Source organism: Apus apus, chromosome 2, assembly GCF_020740795.1.
Source record: "Apus apus isolate bApuApu2 chromosome 2, bApuApu2.pri.cur, whole genome shotgun sequence".
NCBI classification, from domain to species: Eukaryota; Metazoa; Chordata; class Aves; order Apodiformes; family Apodidae; genus Apus; species Apus apus.
Window position 1 is genome coordinate 156,472,363 of NC_067283.1, and position 13,512 is coordinate 156,485,874.

Below are 13,512 nucleotides of genomic sequence, written 5' to 3' on the forward strand. Positions count from 1 at the left end.
GATGACATCAGCAAAGGTGTTTGGGGCCCTTGGGGTTACTCACTGGGATCCTTTGTTCCTTCCCTGCCGTGATTCCCTTTGGCTCCTTCACCTGCCAGTGATAAGGAAGGGGGGTTTGCCTGGATAATCAAAGGCTGCTGTAATTATCTGAACTCCTGCAAAATCACAGAGCCTCTAAAAAGGCTTTATTAGAGATGTTTGATTGTCCCACTGGCAGCCCCAAGACACTCCCAGCTGCTGGGCACAGCTGGTTTGGGGCACAACATTGTAATGAGGATGAAGGGGGTGATTTGTGGGCCTTGATGGAACAAAAAAGTCCTTTTCCCTTGTCAATACGAACTCAAATGACCCACCCGGCGGGTCTGACACCAGGACAAGCCACTTGCTGGGGTTGAGCAGAGGTTGGTAGAGCTGCTTGAAGCAAAAAGGCTCCTTTGTATCCAAAAGTGGCAACAGATAAACTGGGAAGAGGCACTTTTTGGGGACTTTCTCAGGACTAAAAAAGATCTACAAAGTGAGGAAGTGTTTGTGGGTGCAAAGAGCAGCTGAACCACATGGGAACCAGTCAGGAGAGGCCTGTGCCCTGGAAGGAGCACAGCATTTCCTAGGTTCATCAAGTCATGGTTTGGGTTGGAGGGACCTTAGAGCCCACCCAGTGCCACCCCTGCATGGGCAGGGACACCTCCCAGCAGCCCAGGCTGCTCCAAGCCCCATCCAACCTGCCCTTCAACACTGCCAGGGATGGGGCAGCCACAGCTCCCCTGGGCAACCTGGGCCAGGCTCTCCCCACCCTCACAGCCCAGAATTTCTCCCTCACATCTCAGCTCCAGCTCCCTCTGCCAGCTGGAAACCCTTCCCCCTGCTCCCATCCCTCCCTGCCCTTGTCCCAAGTCCCTCCCCAGCTTTCCTGGAGCCCCTTCAGGCACTGGAAGGTGCTCTCAGGTCTCCCTGGAGCCTTCTCTTCTCCAGGCTGAACACCCCAGCTCTCCCAGCCTGGCTCCAGAGCAGAGCTGCTCCAGCCCTCCCAGCATCTCCGGGGCCTCCTCTGGCCTCTCCAGCAGCTCCGTGTCCTTCCTGTGCTGGGGACCCCAGCCTGGCCCCAGCCCTGCAGGGGGTCTCAGCAGAGGGAACAATCCCCTCCTGGCCCTGCTGGTCACCTGCTGGGGATGCAGCCCAGGACACAGGGGGTTCTGGGCTTCATCTCTGAGGTCTCCCTGGAGGAGTCCAGGAGGAAGCCATGAAGACTCTGGGTGCAGAGCAACAGGTTTGATCACTGCCCAGTGAGGATTTAATCTCAATTTTCAAGCAAAACATCTTGAAGAGCTTCATGACCCCACAAACTGTTCAGAAGAACCTGTGTCCTAGGGAGAGCTGGGGAGAAGAACACGGGACATCTCCAGAAGAAGTCACCAACCAGAGCACAACAGGACAGTTGGACTGAGCCTCAGGGCACAACAAAGTTCTCCAGAGCTGCAGAAATCCCTGGATTTTTTTCAGAAAGGCAACAAACAAGATGGTTTTGAGCATGAACGGTTGCCCAAAAGAAGAGTCATTAGCCTGGGGTCTCACAGAGGTGGATGGAGCAACTCGTTTGCCCTTTAGGCATCATCCAGCCCACCCGTTCCCCCAGCCCTGCCCAGGCCACCCCTGCCCCATGTCCCTCAGCACCATCTCCAGGGCTTGGAAAACCCTCCAGGGACTGTGAATCCCTCCACGGATGGTGCAAGAATTCCTTCAGGATTCTCTGGAAAAGCAAATGAATGAAGACAAGGCACAGAGACCAGGACAGTGCCAGGCAAAAGGCCACTGGAGAGGTGGGTGAACCTGCTGCCAAGAGCTGGTGCCTCCAGAACTGGTGAGATTCCTGCCAAGGAGCCCACAGCAAGAGGGATAAAAGCCCCTCAGCGCCCGTGCACACAACCCTGCTGGGAAGCAGCTTCCTCCACATGCCAGGGGCAGGAGATGCCAGCTGGGTTACTTCCTCAGCTGCCCGTGGTGGTAATTAATGCCAGGCTGAGCTGGCTGCTCTGGAACACGAGAAATCCAGGGGTCTTTCACCTCTGGTTTGGAATGACCAATAAAACCAGTTCAGAGGAGCTCAAGCAGTGAGTAAGCTCCTAAGAAGCCCCAGCAGATAAAAGGCCCAGGTCCCCTGTCACTCTCAGTGTCAGGAGCCATCAAAGCAAGTTGGAGATCAAGCTGATGTTTGACTCTGAGCCAGCCCAGGTCCCTCAAGACCAGGGGAGAGATTTGGCCCCTGTCTCTGAACAGCTGGAGCCTGGAGGACCCTTTGTCTGGGAAGGCCATAAAACAACATGTTACAATTGTCCAAGTTAGAGGTCGTAAAAGCAGGGACCACAGACTTGGAGCAAGGCTGGAAGAGCCAGAGTTCAGGCAACAAAACGCCAGTGGGGAGGACAAAAAGGAAGAGCAGCAGATGTGGAAACAGAGTGCAGAGCACAAATCAGAACCACAGAACCTTCTGGTTGGAAAAGACTTCTAAGATCACCAAGTTCTACCTCAACCCACCTCTACCAACCATTAACCCAACTCTCCCAACCACAACCCACCTCTACCAACCATAACCCAACTCTACCAACAACCCACTTCTAACAACCATTAACCCAACTCTACCAACGTCAACCCACCTCTACCAAGGCCACCACTGACCCATGTCCCTCAGCACCATCTACACAGCTTTGGAACACCCCCAGGGGTGCAGATTCAACCACCTCCCTTGGCAGCCTGTTCAGTGGTTAATGGCCCTTGCTCACATTGCCTAATTAATGTGACCATCTCTAATTAGCTTGGTTCCCTCCCAAGAAGCCCTGGGGCAGGGCCTGCCTGAAGTAGCACAGATCCAAGTGACCAGAGTGGAACTGTGTCCATGGAGGTGGGAAGAGCAGAGCAGATCCAAGAGGGGCTTGAGCACAGAGTGAGGAAGTGAAAGGAAGCTTGGAATTACAATGTCATGGGATGGGTTGGGTTGGAAAAGTCCTTTAGGATCCTCCAGTCCAACTGTTCCCTCAGCCCTGCCAAGGCCACCCCTGCCCCGTGTCCCTCAGCACCATCTCCAGGGCTTGGAAACCCCTCCAGGGATGGGGACTCCCCCCCTGCCCTGGGCAGCCTGGGCCAGGCCCTGACAACCCTTGCCAGGAAGGAATTGTTCCCCAGATCCAACCTCAGCCTCCCCTGGCACAACTTGAGGCCGTTCCCTCTTGTCCCAGGGCTTGTTCCTGGGGAGCAGAGCTCGACCCCCCTGGCTCCAACCTCCTCTCAGGCAGCTGCAGAGCCAGCAGGTCTCCCCTCAGCCTCCTTGGCTCCAGGCTGGACACCCCCAGCTCCCTCAGCTGCTCCTCAAAAGTTCTCCAGACCCTTCTCCTTCTGCTCCAGCCCCTTCCCCAGCTCTGGGGCCCTTCCCTGGACACGCTCCAGCCCCTCCACGTCCCTTTCCTCACCCAAACCTGACCCCAGAATCCAAGATGCAGCCCCACCAGTGTCTCCACTGGGAGCACTGGTTTGGTCTCCCATCCTTCTTGTGTTCAGGCTACTTTTGTTACCCTTGCAACATAATTCCTGCAGCTCTTTTCCAGGGCAATGCCACAGAAACCCATTGTCTGCTTCTGCTCCTCCACTAGACACACACAGATAAGAAGAAACCCAAGTGCTGTTTTCTTGTTCATAGTCCCAGAAGCCACGTGTGCCACCACACCTGACGTTACACTAAACCTCTCTCCTTATGGAGCTGCAGGAAGGACCCAAGAGGTGAGGAATTACAGACACAGAGCTGGGAAAGAGGAGGATTTGAGATAAATCCAAGCCCCATCCAACCTGCCCTTCAACACTGCCAGGGATGGGGCAGCCACAGCTTCCCTGGGCAACCTGGGCCAGGCTCTCCCCACCCTCACAGCCCAGAATTTCCTCCTCATGTCCAACCTCCATCTCCCCTCTCCCAGTTTTCATCCATTCCCCCTTGTCCTTCTGTGGCTCAGAACCCGGGAGCTCGTGTGCAGCCACCAGAGTCACTTCCATTGCAATAATCAGGTTAAAACCCAACCAGCTCCAAGCTCTAAAAGCCCAGAAGAAGACTCTTGGCTTGGAGAAGGTGCCATTCCAGAAGCTACCAAAGCAGAAGGGAGGCCACAAGAAACTGCAGAAATTCTAGGTCAAGAACCTGCTCAAAAATGAGTGTAATTAAGAAACATTCTTTGCTCCAGGACATCCCTGGAAGGCAGAGGGTTCAGCAGCTGCTGCTCCTCCCTGGGGGCTCCTGTCCCTCCTCCTGTGGTGGTTCCTGAGGAGTTTCCAGTGTAAAAACAGTGGAAGATAAAAGCAGTGACAAAAAGACTCTCCCAGGGAGGCCAGTACCTCCCAGATGCTCAGGTGGGGAAGAAGCTGCTGGTAAATTAAGTGTTTAGTGACACGAGAGCCTTAATTACCCTTTGATATCAGGGTGATTAATGCAGCCAACCTGGGAGGAGTCCTCCTGGCTGGGCCTCTGCACTGAGAAGGAGCTGCTGATGGGGCTGAGAATGAGGAGCAACTCCCCAAGGGGCTCCCCCAACACATCAGCCCCAAGAGGATGTTCAGTGACCAGTGCTTGACCTGGGCAGTGGTTGTGGTGAGACTGGGTGGGAGCACAGCAGGAGTTGTGCAAAACTGACACCAAGATCTCAGAGGGGCTTCGGTCAGAGGGACCTCAGAGCCCACCCAGTGCCACCCCTGCACGGGCAGGGACACCTCCCAGCAGCCCAGGCTGCTCCAAGCCCCATCCAACCTGCCCTTCAACACTGCCAGGGATGGGGCAGCCACAGCTTCCCTGGGCAACCTGGGCCAGGCTCTCCCCACCCTCACAGCCCAGAATTTCTCCCTCCCATCTCAGCTCCAGCTCCCTCTGCCAGCTGGAAACCCTTCCCCCTGCTCCCATCCCTCCCTGCCCTTGGCCCAAGCCCCTCCCCAGCTTTCCTGGAGCCCCTTCAGGCACTGGAAGGTGCTCTCAGGTCTCCCTGGAGCCTTCTCTTCTCCAGGCTGAACACCCCAGCTCTCCCAGCCTGGCTCCAGAGCAGAGCTGCTCCAGCCCTCCCAGCATCTCCGGGGCCTCCTCTGGCCTCTCCAGCAGCTCCGTGTCCTTCCTGTGCTGGAGACCCCAGCCTGGCCCCAACCAACCCACTTGCTGAACCCACACAGAAGCACCTGAAGGGCTTTTCTTCACATGCTCCAGTAAATTTCACCTCCTGACAAAGGGAGGGACAAACTCCAGCTCAGCACCAGCCCTTCCCAGGCAGTTCAGTGTGACAGAGCAGGTGAGGACAGAGGAGCACCCCCCAGGCCCCCAGCCCCCCAGCCAGCCTGGGTGGAAGCTCCAACTCCTGCCAAGAGTGAAAGGAGACTCCTGGTTGCTCTGGAGTGAGGAGGTTGGCTCTTCTTGCACATCTTTCTCCAGGAGGCAATTAGCAGGGCAAGGAAATCGTGCTGCAATGTGACCTTCAGCTCCAGGGGACACAGAGAACTCTAAAACCCTCCCTGAGCTCAGACACTTCAGACACTTGTTTCACCTGCAGCTGGCTTGGTTTTTTTAATAAAAAATCCCCAGAGACCCATAAAATACCTGGAGGAAGACAAGAGGCTTCTGTTTTCCAGCAGAAGCAAAGAAAAAAAGCCCTAAAACTAACAAAAACCCTGCAAATCTGTCAAGCTAAGAGGCCAGAAGTGGAGATGAAGCCAAGGGAAGCAGGGGGAGATTCCCTGGCCCTGCAGGGACACGATGTCCCAGCCCCTGTGGAGATCACCAGGCCCTGCTGAAGGAGCTGCTGACAAGGGAGAAGAAATATCTCCCCGTCCCAAGTTCAGCTGCTCTGCTTTCCATCATCTCCATCATTCCCTGGTTCCCATCAGCTGCCAGTGCTGGAGCCTGACAGCAGATTATCCAGCAGCAGGGGTGGGTTTGGTCGTTCCCTCAGCTTTCCAGAAGACTTGTTTAGAGCTGAGGAGGTTGGAGAAGGTCCATTCACAGCTGGACAATAAAAAGCCCTTCACCACCAGCATGAGGTGGGATGTGCCAAAGATGATCTCCAATTCAAACCAGCCCAACCCCCCAGAACTGCTTTCCCTCTCCTCGCTTCAACCCAGATGTGTTTTCAATCTGCTTCCAAGACCTTCAGGAGAAGACAAATCGTGACCAGAAACCTCTTTTCGTGCCAAAAAAGCAGCTTAATGCAAATGGCACCTGGTGTGTTGAGCTGCAGAGGAGCCCCTGCCTCCAGCTCCAAGTGCACCCAGAGCCAGAGAAAAGGAACCAAGGCTGGAGGGTCCCAGGCACCCAGAAACTGCTCCGTGGCCCTGGAGGAGAGGAGGGTCATGGGAGACATCAGGGAGAAATTCTTCCCTGTGAGGGTGGGGAGAGCCTGGCCCAGGCTGCCCAGGGAAGCTGTGGCTGCCCCATCCCTGGCAGTGTTGAAGGGCAGGTTGGATGGGGCTTGGAGCAGCCTGGGCTGCTGGGAGGTGTCCCTGCCCATGCAGGGGGGTTGGAACTGGATGATCTAGAAGGTCCCTTCCAACCCAAACCATCCCACGGTTCCATGACATGATGTCACAGCCATGGAAAGCTGCAGCTGGATGTTCCCCCCCAGAACCTTCAGGGCCTCCTTGGGGTACATCACCCCCACACTGGTGGTCCCACCACCCCACTCCAGAGCTCCCAGACCTGCCCTGCTCCCCAGTCCTTCAGCTCTTCCAGTCATACCAGTGACCAAACCAGCTCTGGGGCAGAGGATGGAGCTCGGGCCAAACCCACTGGTATTAATGGCTTCATAATGATCCCCCTGAACGAGGGGGGGGGCAGCTCAGCTGCTGGGAGAGCTTGTCCATCCTGTGCCTCAGGAGCTGCCAGCCCTGCTCCAGGCACTCCACCTAGTGGTGTCCAGACCACTGGTAATTAATAACGCTAATGGTGGCTCCAGCCAGAGCTGATGGAGCAGCCAGGACGTGACCTGGAGACCTGGAAGGACCCAGGACGTGACCTGGAGACCTGGAAGGAGCCCTGTGGACCCCAAGGCAGGGCTGTGAGCCCAGACACTTCATCTCAAAACGTGCCAGGGGCTGCAAAAGGCACAGAAACAGAGACGAGGAGCCCGTGGTGGGACCACGAGAGGCTCTTTGGTTTAGAGGTGGCTCTTGATGTGGCTTGTTCTTCCTGCAAGGGGCAGAAACCAACCATGAAGAAGCTGCAGCCTCCAGCACGACCCTGTGGTGACAGCAGCTGGGAGCAGAGCTGCCAGAAGCCACGAGGTGTCCCAAGCAGCAGCAACTGGTTGGTTTGGGTTATTGCTGATTGCTTTTCCAGGGAGGTGGGAAAGGGGCCTTCCAATCCTGGAATCACAGACTTGTTCTGCTTGGAAAAGACCTTTAAGATCCTGCAGTTCCACCACTAACCCAACTCTACCAAGTCCAGTGCTTAAACCATGTCCCTCAGCACCATCTCCAGGGCTTGGAAACCCCTCCAGGGATGGGGACTCCCCCCTGCCCTGGGCAGCCTGGGCCAGGCCCTGACAACCCTTGCCAGGAAGGAATTGTTCCCCAGATCCAACCTCAGCCTCCCCTGGCACAACTTGAGGCCGTTCCCTCTTGTCCCAGGGCTTGTTCCTGGGGAGCAGAGCCCGACCCCCCTGGCTCCAACCTCCTCTCAGGCAGCTGCAGAGCCAGCAGGTCTCCCCTCAGCCTCCTTTGCTCCAGGCTCAACACCCCCAGCTCCCTCAGCTGCTCCTCACAAGTTCTCCAGACCCTTCTCCTTCTGCTCCAGCCCCTTCCCCAGCTCTGCTTGTCCTTCCCTGGACACGCTCCAGCCCCTCCATGTCCTTCTTGTCATGAAGGGCTCAAACCTGACCCCAGGTTCTGGTCACCCAAGGTTGGCTGCAGGTGAGTTTCTCATTCCAAGCCATGCCAGGCCATTCCCTCAGCTCACTGGGAAGGGGACACAGGAAGAGCCACCTCTGCTGCCCACAGACCCACCAAACTGCAACCTGGATCATCTCTCACCTGCCACCATTTCCCAACAGGTTGGAGGCACCACCTCCTTTTCTTTCTCCCCTTGCAAAGAGCCTGAGGAGAAGCTCAGCCTGGAGAACAGGCTGGGACAAACAAAAGATGAAGAAAATCATCCAGAAGGACCTTGGACAAGAAGGAGGTTCTCTCCCCTCCCAGGAACACCCGGGGTGCTAGAGGGGTGATCTGCAAGCACCAGATGGAGCCATGAAACCCCAGCAAAGGGAGGGTTTGGGACACAGGGTGGAGGAAGTAGGTTTGCACTGTGAAACTGTCCCCTTGAGATCCCCCACCCTGCTCTCCTGCTCAGAACAGCAAGGCTGGGGGCTCCTTGCTCCTGTTGCCATCAGACCCAGGGCCAGATTCCTCCAGAGTCAGTGGCAGAGATGAACAAGCTGGGCAGAAAATAAACTGCACTGGGGAGAAACTGGCCCAGGGTGTCCAGGAATGTTGTGGCTGCCCCATCCATGGAAGTGTTCAAGGCCAGGTTGGAGCAGCCTGGGCTGGTGGGAGGTGTCCCTGTCTGTGCAGGGGGTGGGACTGGATGAGTTTCAAGGTCCCCATGAGCTCCAACCCAACCCCATTTCTGATTCACCAGAGAGTAAACAAGCAAATAAAAAGCAGGGCTTTAAATCAAGCTTTCTGAGGGTGCTGAAGACCACCAGACACCCCCCCCCCCCGTTTCACTGGCCTCAACAAGCACCTGAACTTAAAAGCAACCTGAAGAGCCTCAGTTCAAGTCTCCCAACTGGCAGATGATGGAGAGACCCTGCTGTGGGGCAGGGCAGCTCCTGGTGTCACCCACAGGCTCAGCACAGGTGACAGGATCTGCATTCTATACATCACATGGGAAAAAGCAACTGAGGAACAGTTCCCTGACCATCCCTAAAGGGAAGGCAAGAAGTGCTGGTGGGACTTGGGATCCTCTCTGTGACATCCCCACCCAACTGCAGACACCAGGAGAGCACAATCCAGTGAGGATGTAACTGGGACCAAGGAGGAAGGCAAAAGCCTGGAGGAGAATCAGCATGAGAACAAGAGGAGAAGTTGCCCCAGATTCCTCAAACACCCCAAAGACCAGTCAGAAGAGCTTGGTGGGAGGAGAGTAAATCACAAGGGAAGATCCAGCAGGATGTATGGACTGAATCCCAGATGGCTCCAGGGAAGGACATTCCTAAGGTCTCCCCAACCCTTCCAACCCACACCCCAGAGCAGAGCTGTCCTCCAAAGCAGCTTCACTCTGTGTCTGGGGTCACAGCTCTGGCTGCAGTGACACCAGGTCTTCAGTGAGGTTTTAACCACGTTCAGAAGGTCCCTCCAACAACCACCCCCTCCTGGCCCTCAGCAGGGAGCCTCCCAAGCCCAGGAGACACCTGGAAGGTGGAGCAGGGAGCAGCAGCAGCCTCCTCTCTCAGGAGGCCTTCAAAACAAGGTGTTCAGGAAAGGAACCAGTGGGCAAGCTGCCCTGGCTGTCCTGCCACCCCCTCCCCACATACATACTGCTTCATGGCCATCAGCTTGGAGTCCATGCTCTCCTGCTTCCCCTTCATCACCTGGATGTCAGTCAGCAGCTTGGTCACGTTGTCCTGCCGAACCTTTATGTCCTCATTCTTGATGCTGGACACCTGGAGACACAAAAGGAAGAGCCCACTGAGGTTCCCCCCCTGCCAGACCCTTACTGAAGCTCCTGAGCTGGTCCCACAGCTAATCCCTCTCCCCCCCTGCAGTGGCACCCAGGGCCCTCGTGCCAAGGGACCCAAACCAGCCACCCACAAAGTGAGTTTTCTCTTTGCAAACACCAGATCCTGTTGAACCCCCCCCCCAAAAAGTATCTTTTTTGGCTCAGAAATGTGATGCTGAGGTCAGAGGGAAGGTCTGCAGAGCAGCTGCACAGCCCTTCAGGGGGGCCAAAACCATCTCATTTATGACCAACCTAAAACTAAAACTGTGCAGCCACCAAGACCAGGAGGCACCACAGAGGAAACGTTCCTCTCACACAATTCCAGATGGTTTTGCTGCCTGCAGGGAGCTCAGCATCTGTCCTGGCTAAGGATCACAGACCCATGGGCTGGGCTGGGCTGGAAGGACCTCAAGGATCATTCAGTCTTGAAGTCACAGCCCAGGTACTGACAGCACGAGAGAGCAAGACTTGACACCAGGAGCTCCAAAAATCCTTAGGAGCTTCTCCAGGGCCATTTGTGAGTCCTGAAGGGTGGGCTGGAGAAACATCTCATCCTTTTCCACATATCCAAGCAAAGCAGGATGCAGGGGGCTGCTCACTGCTCTGCCATGGAGCCAGATCACAGAACCATGGAATGAGTTGGGTTGGGGGGACCTCAAAGCCCACCCAGTGCCACCCCTGCATGGGCAGGGACACCTCCCAGCAGCCCAGGCTGCTCCAAGCCCCATCCAACCTGCCCTTCAACACTGCCAGGGATGGGGCAGCCACAGCTTCCCTGGGCAACCTGGGCCAGGCTCTCCCCACCCTCACAGCCCAGAGTTTCTCCCTGTCCCCAGGTGCTCTCCCTTAGCCCCAAGTGCCATTTCCACTAAGAAATTCAGTTCTTCAGACTTTTCCACAGGGGACAAACACCCCAGAAGGATCTAAAGGGATCTCTGGGGCCTCTGACTGGGCAGGTGGGGAGAAGCTGCTGTTGTAGGTGAGATGCTCCCCCCTCTAAGCTTGGCAGCTCCACAGCCCTGACATGGCACAGCTCTCAGGAAGCCCCCCAGGGGTCTCTGCTCAGCAGGGCTGGATCTGAACAAATTAAACCCTCTGCTCAGAATCCTCAGCTGCTCCAACCCCTGTGGTGGAGACCGTGAGGATGTGGAGCCACCAGCTGCTGGCAGGGACCTCTGGAGGAGACCTGCCCTTCTGCCTGCAGCAGCCCATCTGCCCTTTAACTCCTGCTTTGCCTGCTCAAGCTGCCTAATTGCTGTCTTCAGTAATTAATGAGTGAGCTGGGAGAGTTGGGGTGTCCAACCTGGAGAGAGAAGGCTCCAGGGAGACCTGAGAGCACCTTCCAGGGCCTGAAGGGGCTCCAGGAAAGCTGGGGAGGGGCTTGGGACAAGGGCAGGGAGGGATGGGAGCAGGGGGAAGGGTTTCCAGCTGGCAGAGGGAGCTGGAGCTGAGATGGGAGGGAGAAATTCTGGGCTGTGAGGGTGGGGAGAGCCTGGCCCAGGTTGCCCAGGGAAGCTGTGGCTGCCCCATCCCTGGCAGTGTTGCAGGGCAGGTTGGATGGGGCTTGGAGCAGCCTGGGCTGCTGGGAGGTGTCCCTGCCTGTGCAGGGGGTGCTAATCCAGGCCCCTCGTCCTTCCTCTTCCTCCTTCCCCCACCAGATCCCACATCTCCTCACATCTGCTGTTCTGCCTCAAGTTACTGCCCATCAAACCACTCTCAACAGGGTGCTGCCCAACTCTGGGATCAGTTTTTACCCCCAGTTGCTACATGGGTTGCTCCAGAGTCACCTTTTCACTCATTTACAATTTGTAAGTACATACATTAATGTATACAATTATAATTTATAATTATCTAAATCCATTCATACTTCATGCACTCACAAATGATTACAGTTTTATCTGGAGAAGCAAAGTGGCTCTGTTGTCCTGAGTCTGTTGTCCTGAATAACTGATGGAACATCCTCCATGATTTATGGAAAACAAGGGATCAAATCCAAGCAGATTGGGAAGGGGAGCCAACCACACACCCACACTGCACCCTCCCCCCTGACAATTTATGTAATGAATTAATTAACTCAATTTATAGTATTATAGGTAAGATTTTTTATTTCAGAAGTCATTGAAAAGCTTTAGTTTCACTTCCTCATTGGTGAGAAAAGGTTCATTTCTTTAAGCAATTCTGTCCCTTCAAGTTTGACCACACCTGAAGTTAATTAATTGTGACATTTAAGGTGACTGATTCTGGAAGAAGGACCAAGGCAGGACTGGGGCAGAGCTGAAAGTCCCTCACGTGCTCAGGTCTGGGGACAGAGCTTCTCCTTTGCACCACAGCATGAGGCTTTGGACCCCAACCTGTCACCTTCCTGCCTGCTCTGATGGCATCTTTGGGGACATGGGTCAGGAGTGGCCTTGGCAGGGTTGGGACAACTGGAAGATCCTAAAGGGCTTTTCCCACCCAATGATCCCATGGGTCTGTCCTCTGTGGGGCTTTTTCATCCCTTGAAGCTGCCCAGGCTGCAGCTCCTGATCCCTCTTCCTCCCCCTGAAGGGCACCACTGCTCCTCAGCCCCTCCAGAGGACTCAGCAAAGCTCCCTCCATGAAGCTCAGCTCCCACAAGTGCCACCTGCTCAGAGAACAACCTGGGAATGTTGAGAAAAAGGCCCAGGAACAAACTGGGGGGGGGGGTGTTTCCAAGAACCCAGGCCCAGCAGGATGGCACCACAGCTTGAGCCTGCTGAGAGGGCAAGAAGAGCTGCTGGGGTCACACAGCCACCAGGAGTGTCCATGCCCACCCACCCCTGGAACACTCCAAGGCTTTTCTGATCCATCCCTGGGGTTTTAAACACCTGATCTGGAGCAGGAGCTCCAGAGGAACTTACAGTGTTGACTTTCCTCTTGATGTTCTCCAGCAGGTGCTCCTGGCCTCGGATGAAGTAGGGATGCTGGAATTCAGTGTCATCCTTCTCAGGCTTCACCAGCCCCCCCTGCTCAATGTGCACGACCTTCCGAAAGCCATCTGGGGAGAGGAGGGTGGGAGAGGAGCTCAACGGGCTGACTCTGGGCTTGAGGCAGCAGAAACTAACTCAGAACATCCTTCTTGGCTCAGACAGCCTGAGCTCCAGCCCTGCTTCCTGACAGACCTTGTCCCAGCTACAGGACAGGGAATGAGAGACCCTGGAGTCATCTGAAAAACACCTGCTGCTGCAGGACCAAGTTATCATGGAACCATGGAATGGGTTGGGTTGGAGGGACCTCACAGCCCACCCAGTGCCACCCCTGCACGGGCAGGGACACCTCCCAGCAGCCCAGGCTGCTCCAAGCCCCATCCAACCTGCCCTTCAACACTGCCAGGGATGGGGCAGCCACAGCTTCCCTGGGCAACCTGGGCCAGGCTCTCCCCACCCTCACAGCCCAGAATTTCTCCCTCCCATCTCAGCTCCAGCTCCCTCTGCCAGCTGGAAACCCTTCCCCCTGCTCCCATCCCTCCCTGCCCTTGTCCCAAGCCCCTGCCCAGCTTTCCTGGAGCCCCTTCAGGCACTGGAAGGTGCTCTCGGGTCTCCCTGGAGCCTTCTCTTCTCCAGGCTGAACACCCCAGCTCTCCCAGCCTGGCTCCAGAGCAGAGCTGCTCCAGCCCTCCCAGCATCTCCGGGGCCTCCTCTGGCCTCTCCAGCAGCTCCGTGTCCTTCCTGTGCTGGGGACCCCAGCCTGGCCCCAGCCCTGCAGGGGGTCTCAGCAGAGCAGAGGTCACTCCATGTTGACTACTCCTGATCACCTCCTTTCCTTTCACATAC

The 13,512-nt window shown here is 56.1% G+C and overlaps 1 protein-coding gene across 5 annotated transcripts in view; it reads right to left on the bottom strand.

Moving 5' to 3' along the window:
- Window positions 1-13,512, bottom strand: part of HSF1 (heat shock transcription factor 1) — a 40,483-nt gene that overhangs the window by 23,887 nt on the left and 3,084 nt on the right. For all 5 annotated transcript variants that reach the window (XM_051611403.1, XM_051611401.1, XM_051611402.1 and 2 more), the window contains exons 3-4: window positions 12,601-12,737; window positions 9,541-9,665 (exon numbers count right to left, since the gene is read on the bottom strand). In XM_051611403.1, the coding sequence (XP_051467363.1) occupies window positions 9,541-9,665; window positions 12,601-12,737 (262 nt within the window). The remainder of the gene's footprint in view (window positions 1-9,540; window positions 9,666-12,600; window positions 12,738-13,512) is intronic.